General features: G+C 40.5%; 1 protein-coding gene across 1 annotated transcript in view; it reads right to left on the reverse strand.

Moving 5' to 3' along the window:
- Window positions 1-23,413, reverse strand: part of LGR6 (leucine rich repeat containing G protein-coupled receptor 6) — a 153,151-nt gene that overhangs the window by 17,151 nt on the left and 112,587 nt on the right. The window contains exon 8 of the mRNA XM_044447487.1: window positions 22,552-22,623. Within this exon, the coding sequence (XP_044303422.1) occupies window positions 22,552-22,623 (72 nt within the window). The remainder of the gene's footprint in view (window positions 1-22,551; window positions 22,624-23,413) is intronic.

Raw genomic sequence — 23,413 nt, forward strand, 5'->3', positions numbered from 1 at the left:
TTTTGCCCGTAGGAGTCCTGAGCTGCAAAACTGTATGGGAAGGTCACACTGCAGATTATATGCTGCCCATCAAGAATCATCATCCTGTGAGGCAAGCACCAAAGAAGACATCTGCCATGTGACCCTTTTTAGTTACATGGTAGCCCAGTTATCTTTACCTGAATATCTTAGAAAGTTACAGTCATTACTTGCTACTGTGGATTAATTAATAACTGTACTTAATAGACCCCAAAATAATTACCACATGAATGGTAAAGAGCAAAAATTACCATGAACTTACTCTGGAATTAAATGGGATTTGATTTTTTTCTGTTTGATTTAATTTCCAAATTGCCTAGTCACTCCCATTGTCCCACACCCCCTCCAAAGCATCGCTTGTAATTATCCTGTTAGGCAAATCCTATGCCTATTCAGATATGTACATTTAGAGACATAATTCCCAGAATTCCCCAGCCAGCCATGCTGGGGAATACTGGGGTGGGGGTGACTTTTTCCATCTAAACATACATGGGTTTGCACCCTAATTCTCTCGTGCACTGATCCACGGCAGGCTGGGCTAGCTGTGCATCTCATTTGCAACTGAAACATGTGGCACAAATCAAGTTACAAGTGCCCACAAGAACTCAGATCAACTACTATAACTGTTTTGCAAACTTCAATGCCACAGTCCAAGACATGCTTAAGATTTTTCATTTCAGTTATAAGCATACTTAACTCTGGGTTAAACTGTGGCCAGGAATACTTTCTAGATTTTTTTAGTCTTCTTCATGCACTGCTGTGATTTCAGACATCACAACCACAATAATGTTTTCACATGTGCATTTTTGTATTGAATGCATCACCTTTTCTTAGGTGGTGGGGAAAAAGCCATTTTAATATTGAATGGACATTCTTGCCAGTATGCCATTTCATTCAAATTGCAGAAATAGAACATGCAAGCACACTAAACTTTAGAGAAGAATTCAGACAATACACACTGTAAGAGAAACCTGACTGATAATATATTATGACAATGCTCTAACAGGGTCTCCTCATGAATTGGACTACTGCTCCTGTAATCCCTGAGCACTGGCTATACTGGATGGGTTGATGGGAGTTGTATTCCAAACATATTAAAAACATCAGGTTGTTTACCTTTGGGATTTTTTGGGGGTGGTGAATCCTTTGATGGGGACTGGACTGATAAGGAAGAAGCAATTCTGCTATTGTTCCTTGAGCAACACTGATGTCACATCATATTTCCAGAGAAAGGGGTGATAGTAAATGATCAGCTTGAAGGAGAATGGCCACGTGCCTCCTCCTCACTCCAGAGAACAGTCGTCTGTTTGAAGGGCTATCGGTGAACTATGTATTTGAAAAACTGCCTAGTCTGAGTCTCATTTAAAGGTCAAGAACAGTGGGGTCTCAAGAAGAGTTGAAGAAACAGTGATTCACATAAAGGAAGCTACAAGAAGATCAGAGAGAAAAGTCTACCCCCAACAAGTCAGAAAAGGTGGTAGGCCTGGGAAATGAGGAATGGAAGAACTGGTCTACAGGAACTTGTCCACAGGAATAAGAAGAAATGAGAAAAGAGCCTTTTTCTGTATGAGGCTTAACCTGACAATTTACCAAAAGTTCTGATTCCAAGATTCTTTGCCGAATTAAGATCAGTTCCTTTACACTCCCCCCACTCCGCCAGTTTTCTTTCTCTGCTTTTCTGTGTTTCATGACACAAGCATTAGGTGGCACTATGCTAAAGTGGAGATATGGAAATACAGGAGGGTTCCATGGCACCATTTACAAATCAAACTTGCCTCTATCAAAACAACAACAAAAATCTGCTGAAGTGATTGCAAAGAACAGGAAATAATTTGGAGGATGATGACAATGTCATATAAAGCACCTGCAAACTACTTTGAGCAAGGAGTCATGAAAGCACAATAAATGCCTTATGTAGAAAAGCCCAAAGTTAAAAGAAGAATGTTTGAGGGATGATTGTATTGTATGGCAATTGCTGATGGAGAGCTTCCTCAACCAACCTTTTTAGGACCAATGGTATTCCTATGAATGTCAGGAACTTTGAAACAAAGAATACCCCTTATTAAGCTCTAGTCCTCCATACAGCCTCTTCCATGAACATGAGGAATCCTCCAGTGCTTGATAGGATCCATGCTAGAAATACTAGTAAAAACAAAGTGTCAATAGATAGCCAATATAATTAACAGCATGTAAGCCCCTCATTTGCTTTTTCAGTTCCTCTTCCAGGTACTCTGTTTCAAGGGCTTTCTTAATTGCCAGTTTTAATTTTTGTTTGCATATCAGACGGCATGCAAGTACATGCAGCAAAAGTTGTTCTTGAATGAGCACTGGCATTCTTCACCATGCCGAGAGCCTATCTGGATAAAGCCACAGTCTCTGCTTGGCAGAGAAAGAATGTATTGTATTTTTCAGCACATCCCTCTGGATAGAGGAACCATCCCTGAACTTGATCTGGCAATGTGCTGTCTGGAGAGGCGAGAATTATACCAGTTGCAAACAAATGGAGATTTACAAAAGACCTTTCTTATAGACCGCTTTCAGGGACATCAGTGTTGGGCAATGCACAGCATCAAAGAGGCAGTTGTTAAACCTTTGAGGCTGAAGAGTGGGAGACCTTCGGAAAGTCTTGTTGATACACTTGAAGCACAAAGAAAAAGACAGAAATGAATGCTAATGCAGGAGGAATGTCTACAGGCCAGACACTGAACGCCTCTGTCCCCCACCCACATATGAGTTTGTTAACATGAGAGCGAAGAAGGGAAACAGAAGTACACATAGAGAGCTGTACAGCAAGAGGCATGAGAGGATTTATGAAGACATTAATTTGACCTATGGCCTGTTACAGCTTGGCCACAGAACCTGTTTTTTAATGCAAGACACAATATGAAATAATATTAAAAGAGAGGATTGCAGGGCATGTGCAGAGTGCCTTTCCATCACTATCAAGGAACCAGAGCCTGCCTTTTCCCACATGTAGTTTCTCTGTCTTTCTTTGTAATATAACTTTGCTACATTTAGGACTTCAGACTTCTTCAGAATTATTGTTTAATTTCTACTAAATCACCCTGGAGCTCTGTCCAGAACAACTAACTCATTTTTAGGAGACCTACCCAATCCCAGACTTTCTCTGTCTACGGTGAGTTACATGCATTGTGGACCTGTTCAGGGGTGCTTTATTTTTTACAGCATATGTTCTAGGTCAGCCTTGTCCAACCTGGTGCACTCAGGAGATCCCATTATCCTCAGTCAGCTCCCATCATCCCCACTTATGAGGCCCAATGGCCAATGTACTGAAAATGGGGAGGATCCAAGAGACAGTATTGTGAAGTATCCTGCTTTTAGAATGTAGACTGTCTTTTAAAGCTTATTCAAATACAAATTAGACAAAATTATATTCCCAATTTAGAGCCCAAAACTGAATAGGAAATGTCTTGACAAATTTTCAAAAGAGATACAGATTTAAGTTTGATTATTCTTCAAGGGCATGATAGGATAGCCACTGATATAATCTACGGACAATCTTTTTCAATTAGAACCTCTATTAGAAGCTCCATGAAATGGTGGCAGGGAAAAGATGGTGGTTCAGGGGTGAAGACATATCCTTTATTGTTACGTTATGTGCCATTAAGTTGTCTCCAACTTACAGCAGCCTAAGAATGAAGGCCCTCCAAAATGTTCTATCTATGACATCCCTGATTAGCTGTTCTAAATTCAAGGCAATGGCTTCTTTTATGGAGTCAACCCATATCTTTTTTGGTCTTCCTTTTCTTCTTCTGCCTTCAACTTTCCCTAGCATGATTATTGTCTCCAGAGAATCTTGCCTTCTTATGGTGTGTCCAAAGCATGACAGCCTCAGTTTTGTCGTTTTTCCCTCTAGAGAATGTTTTGGCTTGATTTGATCTAGGATCCACTTGTTTGTCTTTCTGTGAGTCCAGGGTATTTGCAGAGCTCTCCTCCAGCTCCATGTTTTGAACGCATCAATTTTCTTCCTGCCAGCTTTTCCCACTGCTCAACCTTCATACCTATACATAGTGATTGGAATACAATGCTGTGGATGACCAGTCTCCAGTGAAACATCCTTACATTTGAGGAACTTTTCTAGTTCCTTCATTGCTGCCCTTCCAGCTCTCAGTCTTCTTCAAATGTCTTGGCTCCAGTCTCCCTTTGAATTGGTAACTGAGTCAAGATATGCAAACTCTTTCACAATTTCATTTTCTTCATTATTGACAGTAGAATTCTGTAATTCTTCTGCAGTCATGATTTTGTTCTCTTAACATTCAGCTGCAGTCCTTTCATCAGGAATCATTTCAATTCATTGGACATACGCTCAGATTCAATTAATAAGGGGCTTTCAAACATATACTCAGGTGAGACTACACATCTTTTCCTCAAAAATCAACTTCTTTTTGCCCCTCCCTCCCAACTTTCTTTGTTTCAGCAGACTAATTTATGTGGTGGGGTTGGGAGGGTACTGTATTTATTGTTAGCATTGTTCAACAACTGGGAGCAAAAATAACTCATCCATTGCTAATCACACCTAATCTAATAGATCCTGATCTACCTCCTGCCTATCCATGGATATCCAGTGTTGATGTGCAGATGGGATAATGAAGAAAGCCTCCTTGGTAGGTTTTCAACTTAGATTTAGGGTTTTAGCTAGTCTATAATTTCATTGCATCGTTTACATCCAACGTAGGCACTTGCTTTGATGCAAAAATCCTTCATGTTTTCCTTTCAACAATCATGTCTACCTGTGTGGATGTTGCATTTTTCCAGTAACTAGAACTGCAATATATCATTGCCGGGAAAATGCAGCTTTCTCTCTGGCCAACTCTATAATTTCTAATGTGGTTGCTATTTGGAAGGTGGATGTATGAATACCACAGGCACTCAATGGACTGACCCTTCAACATGGGTGATATCAAGACACTTGAGCCATTAACACCTTCTGCTCACATTATGAGACTTTCCCCCTTCTAGTTCTTAAAAGGTATTCTTTGCTGGATGAACATTTCTCTGGATAGTAGCTCAAACAAAAACCGAATTGTGTCATTTCATGAAACAAGAAAAGAAAAGAAAATTGGCGAACAACAGCAAGGTTCTCTTCTTTCCTCATCCCACAGGACACCAAATAGAACTGAAGGGCATGTGCAAAGAGGCTATTATTATCATCATCCACGTTAATGGACTTTCTGGAGTCCGGTCCTCCTGCCAAAGGTAGGGGAGATTGAGTGTGAGAGCCATGACCATAAAACACTTATTTGCTTAACCACATTCAGTGCTGCCAGGTCAGGTTTGCACCTAGTGCTGCTTTTAAAATAGGAACCTGGAAAAGCTGGAATAGGAATTCTCCTAGAAAAACAGCACGCCAACCAAGCTTGTTATTGTTCTGGTAAGTTTCTGTGGACCTGTATTTAGAATACCTCAATTGATGTTTATTTAGAAGAAAAAGGCAATTGACAGTAGCAACATGATGACTGCCAGATTGGACTGCCAGAGTGATTTGTCTGAACCAATGACACACAGCCTAGAACTATTAATAACCTGTGAGGGGCCAAGGAGAGAAAGAGAGCATGCGAGAGAGAGGGAGGGAGAGAGAGGAACAGATAGCTTCAGTTCAATTTTCTGCCTCTTAGAGGCTATTAGTGGTTCTGCCTAGGAAGCCAAGAAGAAAAGGACATAGAACCATAAATTCTTCCACAGAACAGCACAATTTTGTAGCTAATAAAAGTAAGATGCAGTAGGATTGGAAGCAGGAGTTGAAACTTCTCTGGTTATTTTCATCCTGTTCCAGATGCCGTCCAGGAATCTGGGCTGTCGCTGAAACTCTGTGACTGTCCTTGGTCAGGAAAGTAGGAAAATTGGGGCCTTAGCACTTGCAGAATTAGATAGGGCTTTATATTTTTGTTTCACTGCCCAGTATGATTTTCCTGAGTTGCCCATTCTTTTGGCAAGAAATCATACAGGAGAATCATTAGGAATCATACAGGACAATGAATGCATTTCAGTGGGGGTACAGATATGCCAGATTTAGGCTAATGCAAATACTATGGGAGAGTGAAACATACAAAGAGGATGAAAGATGAGATTACACTTGGGAATGGAGGTTGGGGTCATGGAGAAAACTATAACAGAAACCTGGCCCAATTCATATTAGCAAGTGGATTTCATATGAGGAATCCACATCAGCTAACATTTCCTGGGACATTTTCCACAAGGAATTCAGAAGTTGCATTTAAAGTGGCTGTGACGGGTGATGCCTTGTACATTTGATTTCATATATGACAGAACAGATTGACTACAGCTGAAAGTAAACCAGGATATCTAACCCTGCTTCTCACTACTATCTCCAGCTTGAAGCAGACAGTATATATGGAAATCCTGTTTGATTCTGAAGTTACTCACATAATTAAGTTTGATATGTTGCTATTCAAGGTTTCTAATGCTGCGGTAGCAACTCCTACTTGAATGAGGAAAGGATTTTAGGGCATTTTGTCACTCAGTTTCCATGACTATTTGGGTCATTCTCCTATCTGTACAAACTTCACTCACCAGAGATAACAAACCTGCTGTTCTGTACAGAACTATCCATGTTTTATGGAGATGCATTATGAACTCCTTATGTTACCAGGAATTGAAAGAAGTGCCTGTCTTTTTCCATGATGTGAAACCCAGGTTGAAAAAGTAAGTTAATATTGATTTATTAGTGAAGAAAAACTATTGGTGCAAACAGGCCTTCTATTTATTTTTACTTGAGACTAAACTTTAGTCACTAAAGTATGTATTTCCCACTACCTATTCTGCAGGTTTATGTACCTTAGCAGACTCTAAATGTAAAGCAGGCTCTCTAGTACTTTCAGGAACACCTCTGATTTCACTGGAAGAACACACAGCAGATCTGCTGCTTTTGGTTCTTCAGAGGCAGTTCAGAAGATGTCACATTTACAGAAAGTACTGTTCGCGCGTGCGCTCTCTCTCTCTCTCTCTCTCTCTCTCTCTCTCTCTCTCTCTCTCTCTCTCTGTGTGTGTGTGTGTGTGTGTGTGTGAAAATGAGAAGAATAAAGAGCATCCTATTCCAATACAGCACCCTGAATAAAGAGAAGGGTTTCCTGTCTTGGAAGAAATAAATCTTAAAGAAAGATGGAGATGAAACTTTAACTCAGTTTATGGCTTGCTTGTATAACCACATATGGGAAATGACTTATTACTAGCAGAAACAGGATCCTGTGATTGGCTTGGGGATGAAATTGGTAGCACAGCCATTGGAGCACAAATTGTCCAGGGTTGAGGGCTCATGTTTTCTCCCATCTCCCCAACTCTTGGGATGCTTCCAGATAGATGGTTTCTAGCACTGCCTATCAGAAGTCATTATGCAGCCAGCCGGCCTGCCTACCTACCTGCCTTCCATCAATACAGTAAGAAAAAAGAAGGAAGAAGTGGTAGGAAAGCATGAGTGGAAGATGACAATGATGTCTGCACCCTCTGTAAAATTCTGTGAATGGGGCACAACAAAGGCAGCCTAAAAGCTTTGTTTAGAAACACCATAGGATAATCTTGGAATACAGAAGGTAGATTTGGATTGAGTGATAGACATCTAGGTGAAGTGTAGTAGATTGTTCTGACTCCCAAATAGCAGTGGGAACCTCACCCATCTTAAATTATACTTCTCAGCTGAAGAAAACTAGAGATAATCAGTATTTTAAAAAATAAAGGACTGTGAGCTCCATTCATTCTGTACAAAGACTAAGCTCCTGGTCTCAGAATACTTTAAATCTGTCTGTGTCTTTTTCACCAGGCTCTGTTTGGTGGATTCTGGGTAGTGTAACCTAGCCAGGCAGGCATCCAACTTTACAAATGATAGTTCTCTGTAGAGAACTTTGTAGAGCTGGCAGAGATGGTCCTCTATTTGAAGATGTCCTCTATTTCATGACCTATCCAGTCCAAATCAGCCCTAAAGGCAAAGAAACATGAAGAGGGACAGCAATGGGGGTCTTGGTTGTCCATCTGCTGTTAGACCTGGATAATTGTTTGAGCCAGGCACACAAGTTAATTCTTCAGTCTTTTTGACTATGAAGTTCTGTATTTCTATTTAAGTTATTGTTATGAGCCTAATTGCACACTTTTACATATACATTTGAATATACAAATAGTAATGCAAACTGGTGTGTTCTTTTTGGCTATGTGTAAGTGACCACCCAAATCCTGGGATTCTAGTAAAAATCAAATTAGACTCAACAAGGCTAAAATTTGCTGAGCCTGGATATATGCTATTACTGAGAAGGTGTTGGTGTCACTTCATTGGATCAAAACTCAGTGGTTTCCTCTAATTCTCCATGCCACTCCCTCCCCTTAAACTGAGCTCCTTTCTCTAATGCTTCCGGAAATGTTTGTTCTCAGCTGTCTGTTTTGTAGCTGGAGAAGCTTCTGAATTCCATATGTTTTCAATTGTGGCTGAATTTACTTAACAAGTTTAAAGTAGGCCTCAGGGATCTGGACTCTCCTGGGGGCCCCTTCAGTATGCAGATGCAAGACACAAAAAGAAGGGTACATAAGCCTAAGAGAAGGTGCAACTGAAAGTTGTAGTCACACAGGAAAGAATTGTGAGACTAATTACACAGTGTTAAGTGATGCTCAAACTCACAGATACAGATTAAGAATCCAACAGTGGATTTGCACCATTCATATTATGCTGCTCATGTGTTCGCGTCTGCATGGTATTCCTCTGCTTATGCAAGCAGGTAGATTTCTAAAGCATTGCAAAATCATTGGTAAAATACTGTCTGATATTGCATCCATTCTCTCCTGCTAGATTCAGCTTTCTGCTCCCATTATTTCAGCTTCCCTCTGTCTCCTGCTAGCTCTGACTCTTGAGAGGAAAATGGAAACTCAGCTCTAATTTTACCTATGGACAGGTCAATGCCTGCTATGCATTTTCCTTTTATATCACAGACAGAAGGAATCTGAACATCGGAATGGTAACTAATGGAAAAAATATCAGTCTCTGCTCTGATTCTCTAGAGTCTCTGGGGGGAGTTTAGATGCCCATGGAGTTGAAGTGTCTTTTCAAAAAGCTAGTTCTCCAATTAATATATGTGGCAGACATATGGGGACATAGGCCTCTATTTAAAAGGTGGCAGATAATTATTTTATAAGATCTCTCCTAATTGTACTCCAAAGCGAACTTATGGCACTCCTAAGCGCTGTACTGGGGACTAATTTCCATTGAAAAACAATCCCATGTTGCTCTCAAGGAACTTGGTTTGAGTGATTCATGTTTTCCTAAAAAGTGTTTTCAAGAACAACTTCAGAGCACATTCCAAAAGTAATGGACAAATTTAGACCCATTTTATAGATATGTGAAATTGAAACTCAGATGTGTCAGCTGCTTGTAGGTAATGAATCCTCATTAGTAATCAACTAGCAAGATTTGCCTTGACAGCAAAAAATAGTATTAAGTGGGGATATTTTATATTATGTTATATTAGATAGATAACTATTTATGTATGCATAATCACATTTTGCTGTTTTGGAGCTGTTTTTATATTGAGGTAGCTTATGGCATGTATAGATACGTTTTATTGTTAATATATGTGTAAGCAGTAAAGTTGGAAGAAGGATCTTTTGCAAAAGTATTCTTTGGTCTGCTCAATTAGCTTCATCGAAGGAATCCTTACTATTCCTTGCCACACCTTTTCACCTGGATAGATCTCAGAGTTCCGCTGCTTACTTGGTATGACAAAAATAGGGTGCATCAGTCATCCTGCAGGTCAGAGTACATGATGTAGGGGAAAGTCCTCTAGCTGAAGTTCTGCCAGAGGATATCTATTCTGAAATTCAAGTCCAGGTTCAAAAACACCAGAAAGAAGAGCTGAGTCTTCAGTAAGCTGGCATTCTGACAACAGAATGCATTGCTCCACACACACATCACCTGGTCACGGTGTTCCACACCATGGCTAGATGCACTGTATGTTTACATTTGTATCTCTGCCTATTAAGTTAGCACATGCAAATTTATGCAAGTATGCCTACTTTTGCCCTCTCTATTGTTCATACACAAGTAGACATTCTAAGCGTCATTCTTAAAAAAAATTACCCCCCCCCCCACCAAACTTTAACTTTCTTTGGGTTTGGGGTGATATTGGCACCACAGAATAAAACTGGCTCAGGGAAGGTAAATGCTTCATGTTTGACAGAATGTTTCTCCCAGAAAGTTTGAATCAATATAAGAATGAATTTCTGCAAGTTTGGGTGATTTAAGGTCTTTGCTGGAGCTCTTTCAAAAGGGACTAAAATGATTTGCACTTAACCTCATTTGATGCCCCCAGAGGTGTCCTTTGTTTGAGATCACAAAAGCACCTCGTAGGCCTTTCTTATACAGATTTTAGGTCATTTTATATCCCAATTGTGCTTGGCTTATAGAAAGAAAGCTGTAAAACTCAGGAAGATATAATTTGGGGACATTTTTTACTACCTTTCATTTAACAGTGTTCTAGAAGCACTAGATTATAGTCTACTTATATGTAAATTACACAGCAAAATGAAACCCTGGAGTGAGAAAGTTACCCATGATATGGATGTGGGAAGGGAAGTCAAACTATGCTTTGTGGGTCTCAATATATGTAAGCATGCCCTAAATAAATCATCCTTTTAAAGTGAAGGTGGCAGGGAGGAAATCCTTGCAATGTTAGAACAGAAGCAGCAAAAACATCAAAATACTCCCATTATATGTAAAACTGGGAAAATTGGAGAGATCCTCCAATAAACTATTCTATCTTTCAGAATATTGTGAAATTACTGATTCCTAAAACATTGTTGTAAAATAATATTGTTTTTATCAGCCAATTTATACTGCTGCAAAACTATTAGATGCCTTTTTAAGAGACAGCATGAATGATGGCAGCATTGCTAAACAAACAAACTTGTGAGAGTTAATGTTGGAAAAGTACTTTCAAATTTTGCAGATATGCTTCATATGTTAGAGCAGGAATGTGGTTTTGTAAGTGTGTTGCTTTGCACATCATAGCACAGGAATCAGTCTTTGATTCCTTATTGGCCTCATATGATTCCATCTTCAACATCAAGCAAAGGAATCTCATGAATATAAATAAAATATGCATACAAAATTAAGTGGAGGTGGGGGGAATGATAACATGGGAAAAGAACAGAGAGGCTTGTCTGAAGTTACGAAAGCCTTTCTATTTCTGGTCCATGAAGCTCAAAATGAAAGGACGGTCTCAGTTAAGGAAGGTATGAGTCTTTTACACGCAGATGGAGCTTAGAAAAATGAGTTATGCTATTATTTTCAAGGCTGTATTATTTAGTGGGAGAGAATGGGATATAAATTTAGGCTTGAATCCAGGAGGCTCCTTGTGTGAGCAGACAGCACTTCTGCTGATTATCCAAATGTATTGCTATTCTTAATTACATTAGGAGGGTGTTTATTTTCTGAGCTTTTTCTCCAAAAGTATGTTTCCTGTTTCTACATGATCATCTTGAAGACTACATACTGTTTCTAAGCACAAAAAGGCCTTCTTTTGTTTACTATGATGTTGATGGTTTCTGTTTGCAAGCTCCATTCTGTTTTTCCCCATTTTTCCAACTGACAAAAACTAGAATATACCTAGATATTCTGGAATGGAATGGTTTGCATCTCTTTCTCTTAACAATTGGTATATTTTAAAGTTTTGTTTGACTTAAACAAAGGAATGTTAAAATTCTTAAAATATATAAATATATTTTATGATATAAACACAGATTATATGCTAGCAAAACAATCCTATACATGATTACTCAAAAGTCAAGTCCCACTGTCTTCACATCTATTAAACATTCATGTAAATGTGTATAGGATTACAACCTAACAACACAATGCTATCCATGTCAACTCAGCAGTAAGTCTCACCAAGTCCAATCAGTCTTACTTCCCAGTAATTGGGTATAGGACTGCAGCCTTTGGTGACAGCCTTACATCCCTAGGAACATGGAGTGTGTCCCAGAGGCCATAGTTAATATTGGACCTTCCCCTCCAAGGCTGGAGTGAGAGCTCTCCTTTTCAGTCTCCTTTCCCTGTCCCTGTGCAAATTTCTGAATCACTTACCTACCTATAATTGTGCTCCAAAACTGGAAGAAGTGAAAAGGGGCAGATCAAGAGTATGGCACGGACAGATCAAGGTGGCCTTGGATCGAAAGCTCTCCCAGTTCCTCAACGTAATCCAACAGGAGGGAAAATTTATGCCAGGCTTTGCATGGAAAGGAAATAGTTAAAAACAAAACATCCCCCTGGATGGAAGGGAGGAAAGCACCAGATTCCCACCCTCCATGCAGGAGCTGCAGCACCTGTTTGTATCTGATGAGCCGCCCTCAGAACAGTGGGGCACCTCTGCCCCTCCGGCCTGTAAAGGCTTCATTTAAATATACTCAGTGGGGAAGACTGACTGGGTGACCTGTGCAGCTACCCAGTATGCTGTCCAGGTGCTGAGGGTTAATGGGCAGTTTCAAAGCTCCTTCTCTCCATTCTCATGGTCTTTACATATACCAGAACACTGATTATGTGACAAATTAGTCTCCGTTTTTGATCATAGCTTTAATATGTGCACCAAACTTGTAGCATATTTAAACCTATTAGACTGTAGCCAATTTAGCTTGATCATTGCTAGAACTAAATCTTAGCCTGAAATCTAGTCTGTCAGTTAATCAGGCTGCCAGAATGTATACGACTTTGGTTTGGTACTTTTATCTTTTATTCTCTCAGCCTAGAGAATGGAAAGCCTGTATGTTAGTTTCTAAAAGTGGATATCTCATGTAGCAGATGATGCTTCATCTTATTACCTAGTCAATTTTAGATAGTGGGGATTAGAGTATCCTTAAGAGGGTGCTGTCCCCTTACAAAACAACAATCCAGCACCACTACCCCCCCCACCCCAATGTTGTCTCTCTGCCTTGGGGAGAACTTGCTGTCCAATGACAAGGGGCATAATAGCCACTGAATAACTGCACTAAGCCAACCCTAAACAGATACTCAACTTGACTGAAGGGAGGACTAACAGCTGAAGAGTTTAGAATTTAGTACAGAAAATGGATCACCGTAATCCTAGCATTAATATATTATCTGGAAGAGGCAGCCATGTTCCCTGGTAGTTAGAAACAGTTTGAACAGACAGCCATTTATGAAATGGCAACATACCACACTCAGTAAGTCAATTATCTGTATTCTCCTACAAAGCAGAGAAGACTATCTTAGATTTCTCACACAAATATTCAGAATTGCATGAAAGCGGCTTCTTTGTGATCTCAGGTGGCTCAATCTTATCGACTCTGTTCATATGCTTCCAGGATTCTCATTTGTATCAAAGCTGCAATGAGATGCAGCTCCCAGGTAAGAGCTGGTGTATATGAAGTATACTAAGATTCTTCCACTACTTGGCAGAACAATACAGCTTACCAAGCATTACATGCACACTCTCGTAAACTACTACTTGGTAAATTTGCCCACTGAGAAAAGTCACTAGGAAAGCTATGGTTTCTGTATCCCAGCATCTCTACAGCATCTTCAGAGTGCATCTGCTCCTCCAGTGGTGCTGCAACTGGCACCTCAATTTCATTCTTGTGCAGTGAAGATTGCATGGCACAGAACACATACATTGGCTATGCATTAGATCTGCAGCTTAAAATAATGGATGCAACTTAGTGCAGACACGGAAATTAAAGGAAGGCCATAGCAGCCAACACATGCAAACATGCTTCCCCCCCCTAGCCTCTGTAACTCAGTCTATATGCCAGTCTTCCCTAGTTTGGGGCTCTTTTGACACACTGCATTACAATCACTATCATCTTCAGCAATGGATGCCTGGGCTGGGGATGATGGAAGTTATAGTCAAACACATAAGAAGAGACCTGGTTATGGAAGACTGCTCTATGGTTTTCCGGTTCCAAAGAGTAATAATCGATCTGTTCAGCTGATGCTGCAGAAGACTCTACATCTGCTATTCCTTATACCTGCTATTTCTGTGATGTACACTGTTTTCTCATGTTCCAGTTTTGTCTTCCATTGCAGTTTTTCCCATCCCGTGCCCCGTTAACAGATACGTTCTACTTCTCCTGGATACTCTTTTTCTGGAGCACCAAGTTCTCACCTCCTTCTTCAGTTGTGCACCTATTAGCTTGGTTTCCTCTTTTGCTTTGTTCCTGTGAGTATTCCATTGCTGTTTCCATATCATTTCTCATTAGAGCTCTGTGATCTAATGTCAGTTTCAGTAGAAGCCTTGGCAAGCAGTTTCATATCAATCAACCTCCTAGAATAAAGCCTGGCTCCATGACCACTGTGCCCCTTGGGTGGTGCAGTTCCTTCTTCGCAGGCATTGTCTTCTATCCCCAGGTGAACTGGCTAGGCTCCTTGATGACTTCCAAAGGAAAAATGCCAAACCACACAAAAGAGAACACACAGAGGTTTCCTTCCTGTTATCTCATATGAGAGGAGATGACTTGGTGGCAGGGATTGCTACAGGGAGAGATACCTTGCCAATTAGTTGCACAAGAGCAGTGCCTGATGGGAAATGGCCTCACTGCAGTTTGGCTGCATGCCATGTGCTCACCACTGCTGTCATGCCCCGGCATCTGCTTCCTCCTGGCTCGCCGTGGATGTGGGCGCTATTACAGTGTTCAATATGGTTCCGTCCTAGATGAAGGGCAGTGCCAAGCCATGTGTGTGTCTTTCAGTACACAGAAGGCAACATGCACTGGAAGTTTTTATCCAGTATGTTCGAGATGTGTAGATTTACTCAGAAATACATTCCATTTAAGATAATGGGATAAAATGTAACTGAAATCTAGGTGGCCTAAATGTCTCTTAGGGCTCCTGATGGGCAGAGAATTCTGAGAGGGTAACAGGAGTCTTTGACTCCTGGAAGAGTCGGATTATGAGGCAAGGTAACTAGGTGAATAAAGAAAGATTTGAAATCTACATTACCAAATTCAGCCTCACACCAGCCTACTACAGTAGTAAGCCAGCTTACTTAACTTCACCAAAGCAAAGCAAATTTATAAAAGGGTAACATAAATGCATCTCTCTCCCTCTCTCTCTCCCTCTCTCTCTCTCTCTCTCCCCCCATACACCCACACACACAGCCAGTCAGTTTTTAGGGGCTATCCAAGGTTTTTCCACAGAATGACATGTGTCTGACTATCTACTTGCTGCAAAAAAAATCATAGGCGTTTGCTCTGTGCAATTATTCTTTGTGATTAAAGAAGAAATCAGTTTCTTTAAGACCTGAGTGGCTGGCCTGGGCAAAATGAGAGGTACAGAGGTATGCAGGCGAGACCTTCAGGGACAGAGCATAGAGTCCCTGCTTCTGTGAACTCTTCAACTACTGCTGTGAGTGAAAGGAGAAGATCATAGCGTGGAAGTGGGAAGCAATGCATGGAAGGGATGTACTTCTCAAGAGATTCAACTGTAACTTTTTGTGCTGTGCACGCACACAGTATTTCCAGTGAGAGAGTCAGAAATAGAGAGATGGTGACTGCCAGGTGTGAAGACTTGTGTACATGGTACACTGTCTGATTTGGCTGGTAAATAGTAGGCAGTGGCTATACAAGGAATGACTCATTCTTCATCATAGACAGCAGCACCAACAACATTCCAGTTCAGTTGAACCGTCGTCCCCTGTCCTCCATTCCTACCAGGCTGTCTTCCACTGACTGCCCTGTGGAAGGAAACGACGAATGTGTGGGAGGCAGGCAGGCAGGCAGGCAGGCAGGCAGGCAGGCAGGCAGGCAGGCAAATGAGCTATAAGAGCCTGCTGCAGCTGGGCTGTCATCTCTCCCACTCCACAGAGCCATTTATGAATCTTTCCAGATGGAGGTCTGCTGTAGCTACCCCTAAGAAGGCATGAGGCAAATATTCTACACTGTATTCACTACCAGATTTTCTGGAGCAAGAAAAAACTGGAACAAGTGATATGTAAACACAGGAAGGGCACATCTACAAGATTGCATCATGTGTACTCCCTGTAAAATTCTGTGAATGTGACAGATAGTGAGATAAAAGCCTTGGAACATCCTATGGAACATCCTACCACCAACTAGAGATGCTGGAGAAATCCACAGCAAACTCATGTGAGCTCGAATTTCTAAGAATCCAGTACACAGATCCTCCATAGATCTTTCTTTGAGTCACATGAATTCCACAGAAGTGGACTTTAAGAAACAGTTCTGTAATTTTACACAAATATAGTCACAGAAAAGTTGGCATTTTTAAAACATTACCAAAATGTGTATTTTCCCCATAGGCTCAAGTGTGTATTTGGGGTGGGGTTGCTCAAGATCCAATTCTATCAATGAGTGGACCACAGACTCAAAGCTACCTGACAATCCAAGACATGGAATGGATTTTGCATTGTCCATATACCCTACTACCAACTGCCTTGCAAGGAAGGAAGTAGGGTGAGGAGGAAGCCAAAGAGGATATCAAAACCCACTTGTGTTTCAGTCCAACAGTTCTGCCCCTGCACCAACTTCTCTGTAGGAAGAAATTTCAGACACCTGTTTCTGTTCCAGTGGGGCTGATTGATTTGTTTTGAATGTGTTTCATGATGTATCCATTGAGTAGCAGGTGACCTGTGGGACAAAGTACTGTTACAGGTAGAGCCAAGGTGTTAACATTGTGCTAGAAAGACAAAGGCAGTGAAGGATAAAAGTTGACCATCCATGAAGTGTAAGAATTTCTTAAGACATAGTATGGTGCAATGCAGAAACAAAGAGCTTATCCATTTTCATTGCAGGGGGAACAATATATCCTTTACAGGGATTCTTTTTCACCTGATGTTTTCATTTCACTGCTTTTCTATTTATTCAGTTAATCAACCGCAAGAGGATGCTGTGCTTAGTTGCAGTATAGTGGATTTGTGACTTTCCACAGGATTTTATTCCGATTTGAAATGTGATACCAGACTTTCCTTGCTCTAAACAATAATATGAAAGTGGCTGAAAAACACAAGGGAGGCATAGGGACCCTGCAAATTTCCATGATCATGACTGCACAATAAAAGCCTCATGTAGAGAAGTCCAAAGGCAGAAGAAGTTTTAAAAGAATAAGAGCTGGCTATCTGTACAACATAGGAGTTTTTAAAAACATATGTTGGAAGGACTCCAGTTGAAAGGTGAGATAGAAATCTACCAGTCAAGCAATGAAAGAATGCGAAATACAATTGTGTGGTCTTGGATTTAAATCTAAATTTTGGTTGCTAGACAAAATGTCCAAGTCAAGGTACTTCACAATAGAATTTTGAGAAAGCTACCTGTATAATTCCAGATAGCTAGGCAGAACTACAAGGTCTCAATGCATAGATGAGGCAGTGGTCCAAGGAGGAAAGGGTTATGTATGTAACGGACCAGGCAACATTTGAAGACAAACAATCCTTTACAGAACAGACAGACTCCACTTGAACCAGAATGGAAGTCAGTTGCTGGGACTTAACCTCAAAAAGGTTGCAGAGTAACTTCTGTGCTGCCTTCTGCGGGAAAGGGGAAATGAACCAAGGAGTTTCTGGTTCAGGAGCAGTCATGCCTTAGGGATGATTATTTGCAGTCCTCAGATTGAGGCCAGGATATGTGAATTATGAACAAGCACAAACACATCCCCATAAAAATCATATGCAAATAAGACATACAGATAGGTGGAAAAAATAGAGTTGTTTATATGGAAATGCTGAAAAGTCTCAGTCAGGATGAACAAGTTGGAGACAACAGGGATATAATGGGAATGCTGGAAACCTGTTTAAAGCGTGATAACCATAGAAGATTTATATTAGACAGTAAATCCGTGGAAGGACAGAGTTGCATGCACTGGTAGTGGCGTTATTGTACTTTGTATGTTGCAGAGGGTATTTAGTGCAATAAAACTGTTAGGAGGAACAACTTTTATCAGAGGATCATGATAGATGGAAAAAACCAGTGGAAGTAATATAATACTTGGAAGATACTATTGTGCATTCACCTCCTCATCCACCAACTGACCAACACTATAGTGTCAATGTTGAGGTGGAGAGAGAAATTGTGAAGGTAGCTAGCTATAAAGCAGACAAAATACTGTAGAAATTATCTTCACACTTACTAAGCAAACATCCAGCACATGACAAACTTGCATTAAAAAAATATAGGTATGGAAAACATTTTTTTCTTTGATAGGTATGGCTTATAAATGTAAATTGGGGGCACATTTGAATATATTACTCTTTGTTACTATTTACATACGTTTATAGTTTTTAAAAGTGTTTGAAACCATCAGTAATGTTTTGCAGTGACATTTCAATTACAACCTATGCAGAAGGAAAGTCTTTTCTGAAACATGTTGGGCATAGTAAATGTTTTTTGAAGTACCTGACAATGCCTTTTCATCTGTTTTGGATACTAAAGTGCCTTTCCCTCTTGCTGCTTCCACCAATAAATAGGAATGACGAGAAAAGATGGTCCAGAGCAGGGATGCAGAGTCCCACGCCTTGGTGGCAAATCCAGCCTTCCTGGGGTCTTCCTCTGGCCCCATGGGATTCCTGAAATGCCCCCATCTCCTGCCTGGACTGCCAATCATTTGGGTCCCCAGCCTTTGTGCAGTTTTCACTGATACTGAAAGGCTGAAATGCTTAGTTTCAGCCATAAAAGCTATGATCAAATATACACTAGTTTTTCTTTAATTTTCCCCTTTTGCTTTGGCCCTACCTACTATGGGAACATGCCTTTCAAGTACATTGCTACAACTGAATTTGACCTTTGGACTGAAAGAAGTTCAACAGTTTTGCTTTAGAGCTACACTGAGAATTACAGATTAGCAGCTTTCATTTACTTTCTATCTCCTTCCCTGTTTTTTCTTTGGACAATTAGAATCTGTTGCTAATGCCAAGCTTTTTTATTGGTGTGAAGAGAAAGCTCTCTGGACAAATGAAGGCCAGATGGCATTAATCTCAGAAGTCTTAAAAATATCAAATATGAAATTGCTGATCTTTTGACAAAAGTATGCAGCATCAATAAAATCAGTCTCATCAAAATCAGCCTCCTCATGATAGGACTGGAAGGTAGCCAATCTAGCATCATTTTTAACAAATATATCCTTGGAAGAGGAAGCAGAGAGTTGGCATAAATGGATAATTTTTCACAATGGAGAAAAGTAAAAATAAACAGTGGAATTTCCTAAGGATCCAAGCTGCTCGGACCCATGCTGATATTCAACATATTCACAAATGAATATAAGCTTGCCATGTGAAACAATCTGTAGGCATTTCAATAGCCACCAGCATGGCTGTTTGCATGTGTTATCTGAGCCAGTTTGCTGTGGTATCATTTAACAGGGCTTCCACCCACTTTTCCATAGAAGGTAGGTGGACGTCATAGAGCTTTGGGATACTGGGCCCAATTATTATTATTTTCTACATGGTAAATTACCTTATATTCCTTTATCAATATGTCAAATAGCAGCACAAGTTCCAATAGTAGACTTTAGGAAATTCCACTGTTTACTTCTCAATTGTGAAAAATTGTTCAGTTATGCCAATAAATAGAAAACAATCAAAACTCAATACATTCCTTGTCTGGCCAACTATCTGAGAACCTATATTTCTTCTGAACTTCAGAATTAAAATCCTAACAATACCATAAGGCCAACTAAAATGAGTGGCAATCTCAGACTGTAGCCTGATCCAAATGCTTGAGAAACTATAAATATACAGGCAATGAAATGAGCTGAAATAACAGGGGAGCAATGAAATGTACTGAAATACTGTCATACTTGAAAGTACAACATTGTAGGAAGGGAATATTTTGGCTTCTTACATATACTTCTCTTTGTGATTTTAAATCTGCTTCTAACCATTCATCAAAATTTGGTCCTATATGAAAGTTGATTTATAACATCCATCCATCTATGAATATAAATGAACATATGCATGTATGTATGAAAGTAAAGTTCAAAATGCTGTTGTAATCAAGGTTATAGAACAACAGTTGCCCTCTAGCATTGCATAAGTAACATTCTGAAGTTATCCTAGCTTTCATAGGATGTATCTGAACTGAACTGCACTGTAAGACAAATGAAAACATATTTAAAGTCTTTCAATCTAATGCTCTTCTTGATTCTGGCCTATTCATGATACCAAGCTAAATTATAAATTCTCTATCACAGATGCAACCAAAGATCAGATCCTAGGCAGTAATTTGTTGCTTTTTAAATGCTTTCTTGTGAGCTCTGCAACATCCAAAATTTTGGCATTGCACTGGGTGATCCAGGATGAAGAACTTCATCTGAAGTTCACCAGAAATGTTGCAGAGATGCTGATACACTTAGGTCATGTACACACAGTGACTGTTCTGTTTTTTCTGCCACACAAGGCTGAATCTTCAGCCTTCCCAGAGGGAGGATGGTAATGTGCCGATAGCACTAACTGCTGTCTCCAAGGAGCATCCTAAATGCCTCACTGCCTTTCCTGCCTAAATGCAGCACCCAGGATTGGAAGATGTTATATATGCTCTTGCCTGGAAAACTCATGCTCTTCCCAATTCAGAGCTTTTAGGGACAACAGGCAACCCTGGAGGAATTTTAGACTTTGCTGGTAGCATTATCTCCTTGAATGACAGTTTTATGCTTGGACAGAGTCTCTATATCTTTTTCTACTGTTTCTTTCCCCTTTGTCCTTCTTGTTCTTTCGACAGTTTGAGTCTATCATGAAAGTCAATGGCTGTTTTACAGGGGTGGATGGAAAGGTCTCTGGACAACTGAGGGCAAAAGCCTCTTAGTTTGATGTTAGGAATGCTGATTTATCTCCCTGTTTATGTCTTTTTTATTAGGCCATCATATAAAAGGAAAGCCATTTCCACCATAATAGGCAAACAATGACATTCCTCTGGAATTGGGGAGCCAGCATTTAACTCTTGGAGTTCAGTACGACTCAGAGACCTAGAATGTCTGCTGCCTGTTTCATGCTTTCTTGAAGTGGTTACAGGAGTTGCTTCCTCAAAACATGGTCTTGTCTCACGCAGCTCCAATAAAATCTGGCTAGCAGAGTAACGTGGACAGAAAAAATGAGATGGTTCATGGCAGCATTCTCTTCCTTGGATCACACCATATTAATGTGCCTTCACCTATGTTGCTCAGGTTGCTACAACAGCAAATGGTATCTTCATATCTTCAGTACTTTTTAAATTGCTTTTGTCTTCAAGGCTTGATCAAAATTAAATTCAAGCAATTCCTTATGGTAAACAAGCATTGCTGGCATATGAAAAAGATGGCAGAACACAAAAGTTTCTGCCAGAACCAGCATTCCTCCTTTTGTACCAGCACACAGATGTGTTATCAGCACTTCAGTGACTTTTTTGTCTATCTCCCCAATTTCTACTTACACAAGTATTTCCAACTGAGTACAATCCTGTATGAACGAACCTTTCTGTGTAGGCCCAGCTCCTGTACTGGGTATAAGATCTATTGCTTTCCCCTTGCCTCCTGTGGCTTGCCCATTATGAGAATGGAATGGGTGGCACTCACCAAAGATAGCACCATGGCTGCTATCACGAGGAAGAGTGAAAGCCCTATTGTGGCCACTGCCTTCCCACTGCTTCCCCAGTGCCCAGCAACCTACCAGCACGGAAGTCTAGGTTGGGTACCCCAGACTGGTTTCTCCCATTAAGGGAAGCCCCAGCAAGAGACTGAGGCTATTAGCATTGGTTCCAATGGAAGGAAGAAAGGCATTCTTTCTGGTGGAATCTTTCTTACTAGGGATTCAGGTCTGGTAATCCCAGGCCTATGCCTGGCAGGAAAATATGACCACCTGTTGCTATTTATGCCACCTTCTCAGCATTCAGGGTACGGGGACAGATCAAAATGGCAATAGAGGGCACTTGAATTCAGTGTGGCGAAGGGTTTTATTGTTATGGGGATAAAAATGGAGTGGAGAACTATGTAAGCTGCTTGAGTTCTTCACAGGAGAAAAAATGGCAGGATAGAAATATAATGTAAGGACAGTAATTACAATTTTTTTGGCATTCTCCAAGCTTCTTTTTTCTGGTGAGCATTTTAATCAAATGCTGACAAAAAGCTCAAACTGTTGTGAACATTCAATTTGAAGATTTTGCAAGGCTTAGGACAAGCAACAGGTTACTTCATTTTAATATTACATTTATATCCCACCTCTTTTCCTTCTGCCAGGGACTCAAGGCAGCTTACATGTTCCCCTCCTTTCCATTTTATCCTTGCACCAGCTCTGTGAGGTAAGTTAGACTGAGCCTCAAGCTGATATATTTGCTTTCTCATGTCTTTAAATGAGAATGACTTTCCAGATGTAAAACAGTCTGCATTGCACATTTGCCTAGAGAACTTTCACAGATGAATTACTGGGCTTTCTCATTCTTGAAGTGCTGACTTTGAAGCTGACACTCTTCAGCTTCCTAGACCATCTCTTGTGGAGAGCTGAAATGATCACAGAGTGTATCACACACCCCTCCCACTCTTCCTTGAAGGATAATGTGGAATTAGGTACAAAGAGAAAGCAAACAACTCACAGAGTTTCCAGACTGTGGAGTCCTTCAAAGCCATGTATGCCCAGGTTCTGGATCTGGTTATTATGGAGGTGTCTGCAAAGAGGAAGGAGATTCTCAAATTCTGAGCAAATTGAGTTTTTAACTTCTTGTAACATCTTTTGTAAGTGGAATACTGCCAAACACATTAAGAAGGCTGCACTGAGACAAGTATTAATGAACTTCCAAAGCAGTTGAATACATTCAGAATTATTAGAGCTTATTGGAGAGGAACATATGCAATTGCTGTTTGTATCCAACCCACCCTTCCCTAACCTGGTGCCTTCCATATTTTGGATTTCAACTTCCATCAGCCTTAGTCAGTACTCAGATATGTTGGCATCTGTAGTCCAAAACATCTGGAGCGCACCCAGCTGGAGAAGGCTGCAAAAGACTATCATGACAACTGATGGATGTCTCGAATTAGCTAGTTTTCAAAGGCCACTCCATCCCATACGCCAGCTTTTGTTGTAATCCTGAGGATGCCATTTTGAACACAACGAAAGCAGGAGGCCTCCCCACCCCAACCCTCCTGTTAGCCTTAATTGACCTCTTCTTTTTTCCTACATGAAGCTTGGATGTATTCTAAACCCCATCCTGAACTCCGCCTTACCTCTACCCAAGTTAGTCTTCTAGCATCAGTGATGCAGTCTGAAAGGTGATGGCTGGTATTTTGGGGTTCATGATGTCCTAAAATTGTACCAACAGGAATTCCTCAGTAAAAATATCCAGGGAATTGCACTTGGCAAGGAATTTTTTTTTTTTTTTTTACTAAGGATTACTATTTCTTGCTGCCATTGCTAACTTGCCCACTTGAACAAGCAAGGTCTCTGCAGGGGCAGGAAGT

The sequence above is a fragment of the Varanus komodoensis genome, unplaced genomic scaffold, assembly GCF_004798865.1.
Source record: "Varanus komodoensis strain SLA01 unplaced genomic scaffold, ASM479886v1 scaffold52, whole genome shotgun sequence".
Lineage (NCBI taxonomy): Eukaryota > Metazoa > Chordata > Lepidosauria > Squamata > Varanidae > Varanus > Varanus komodoensis.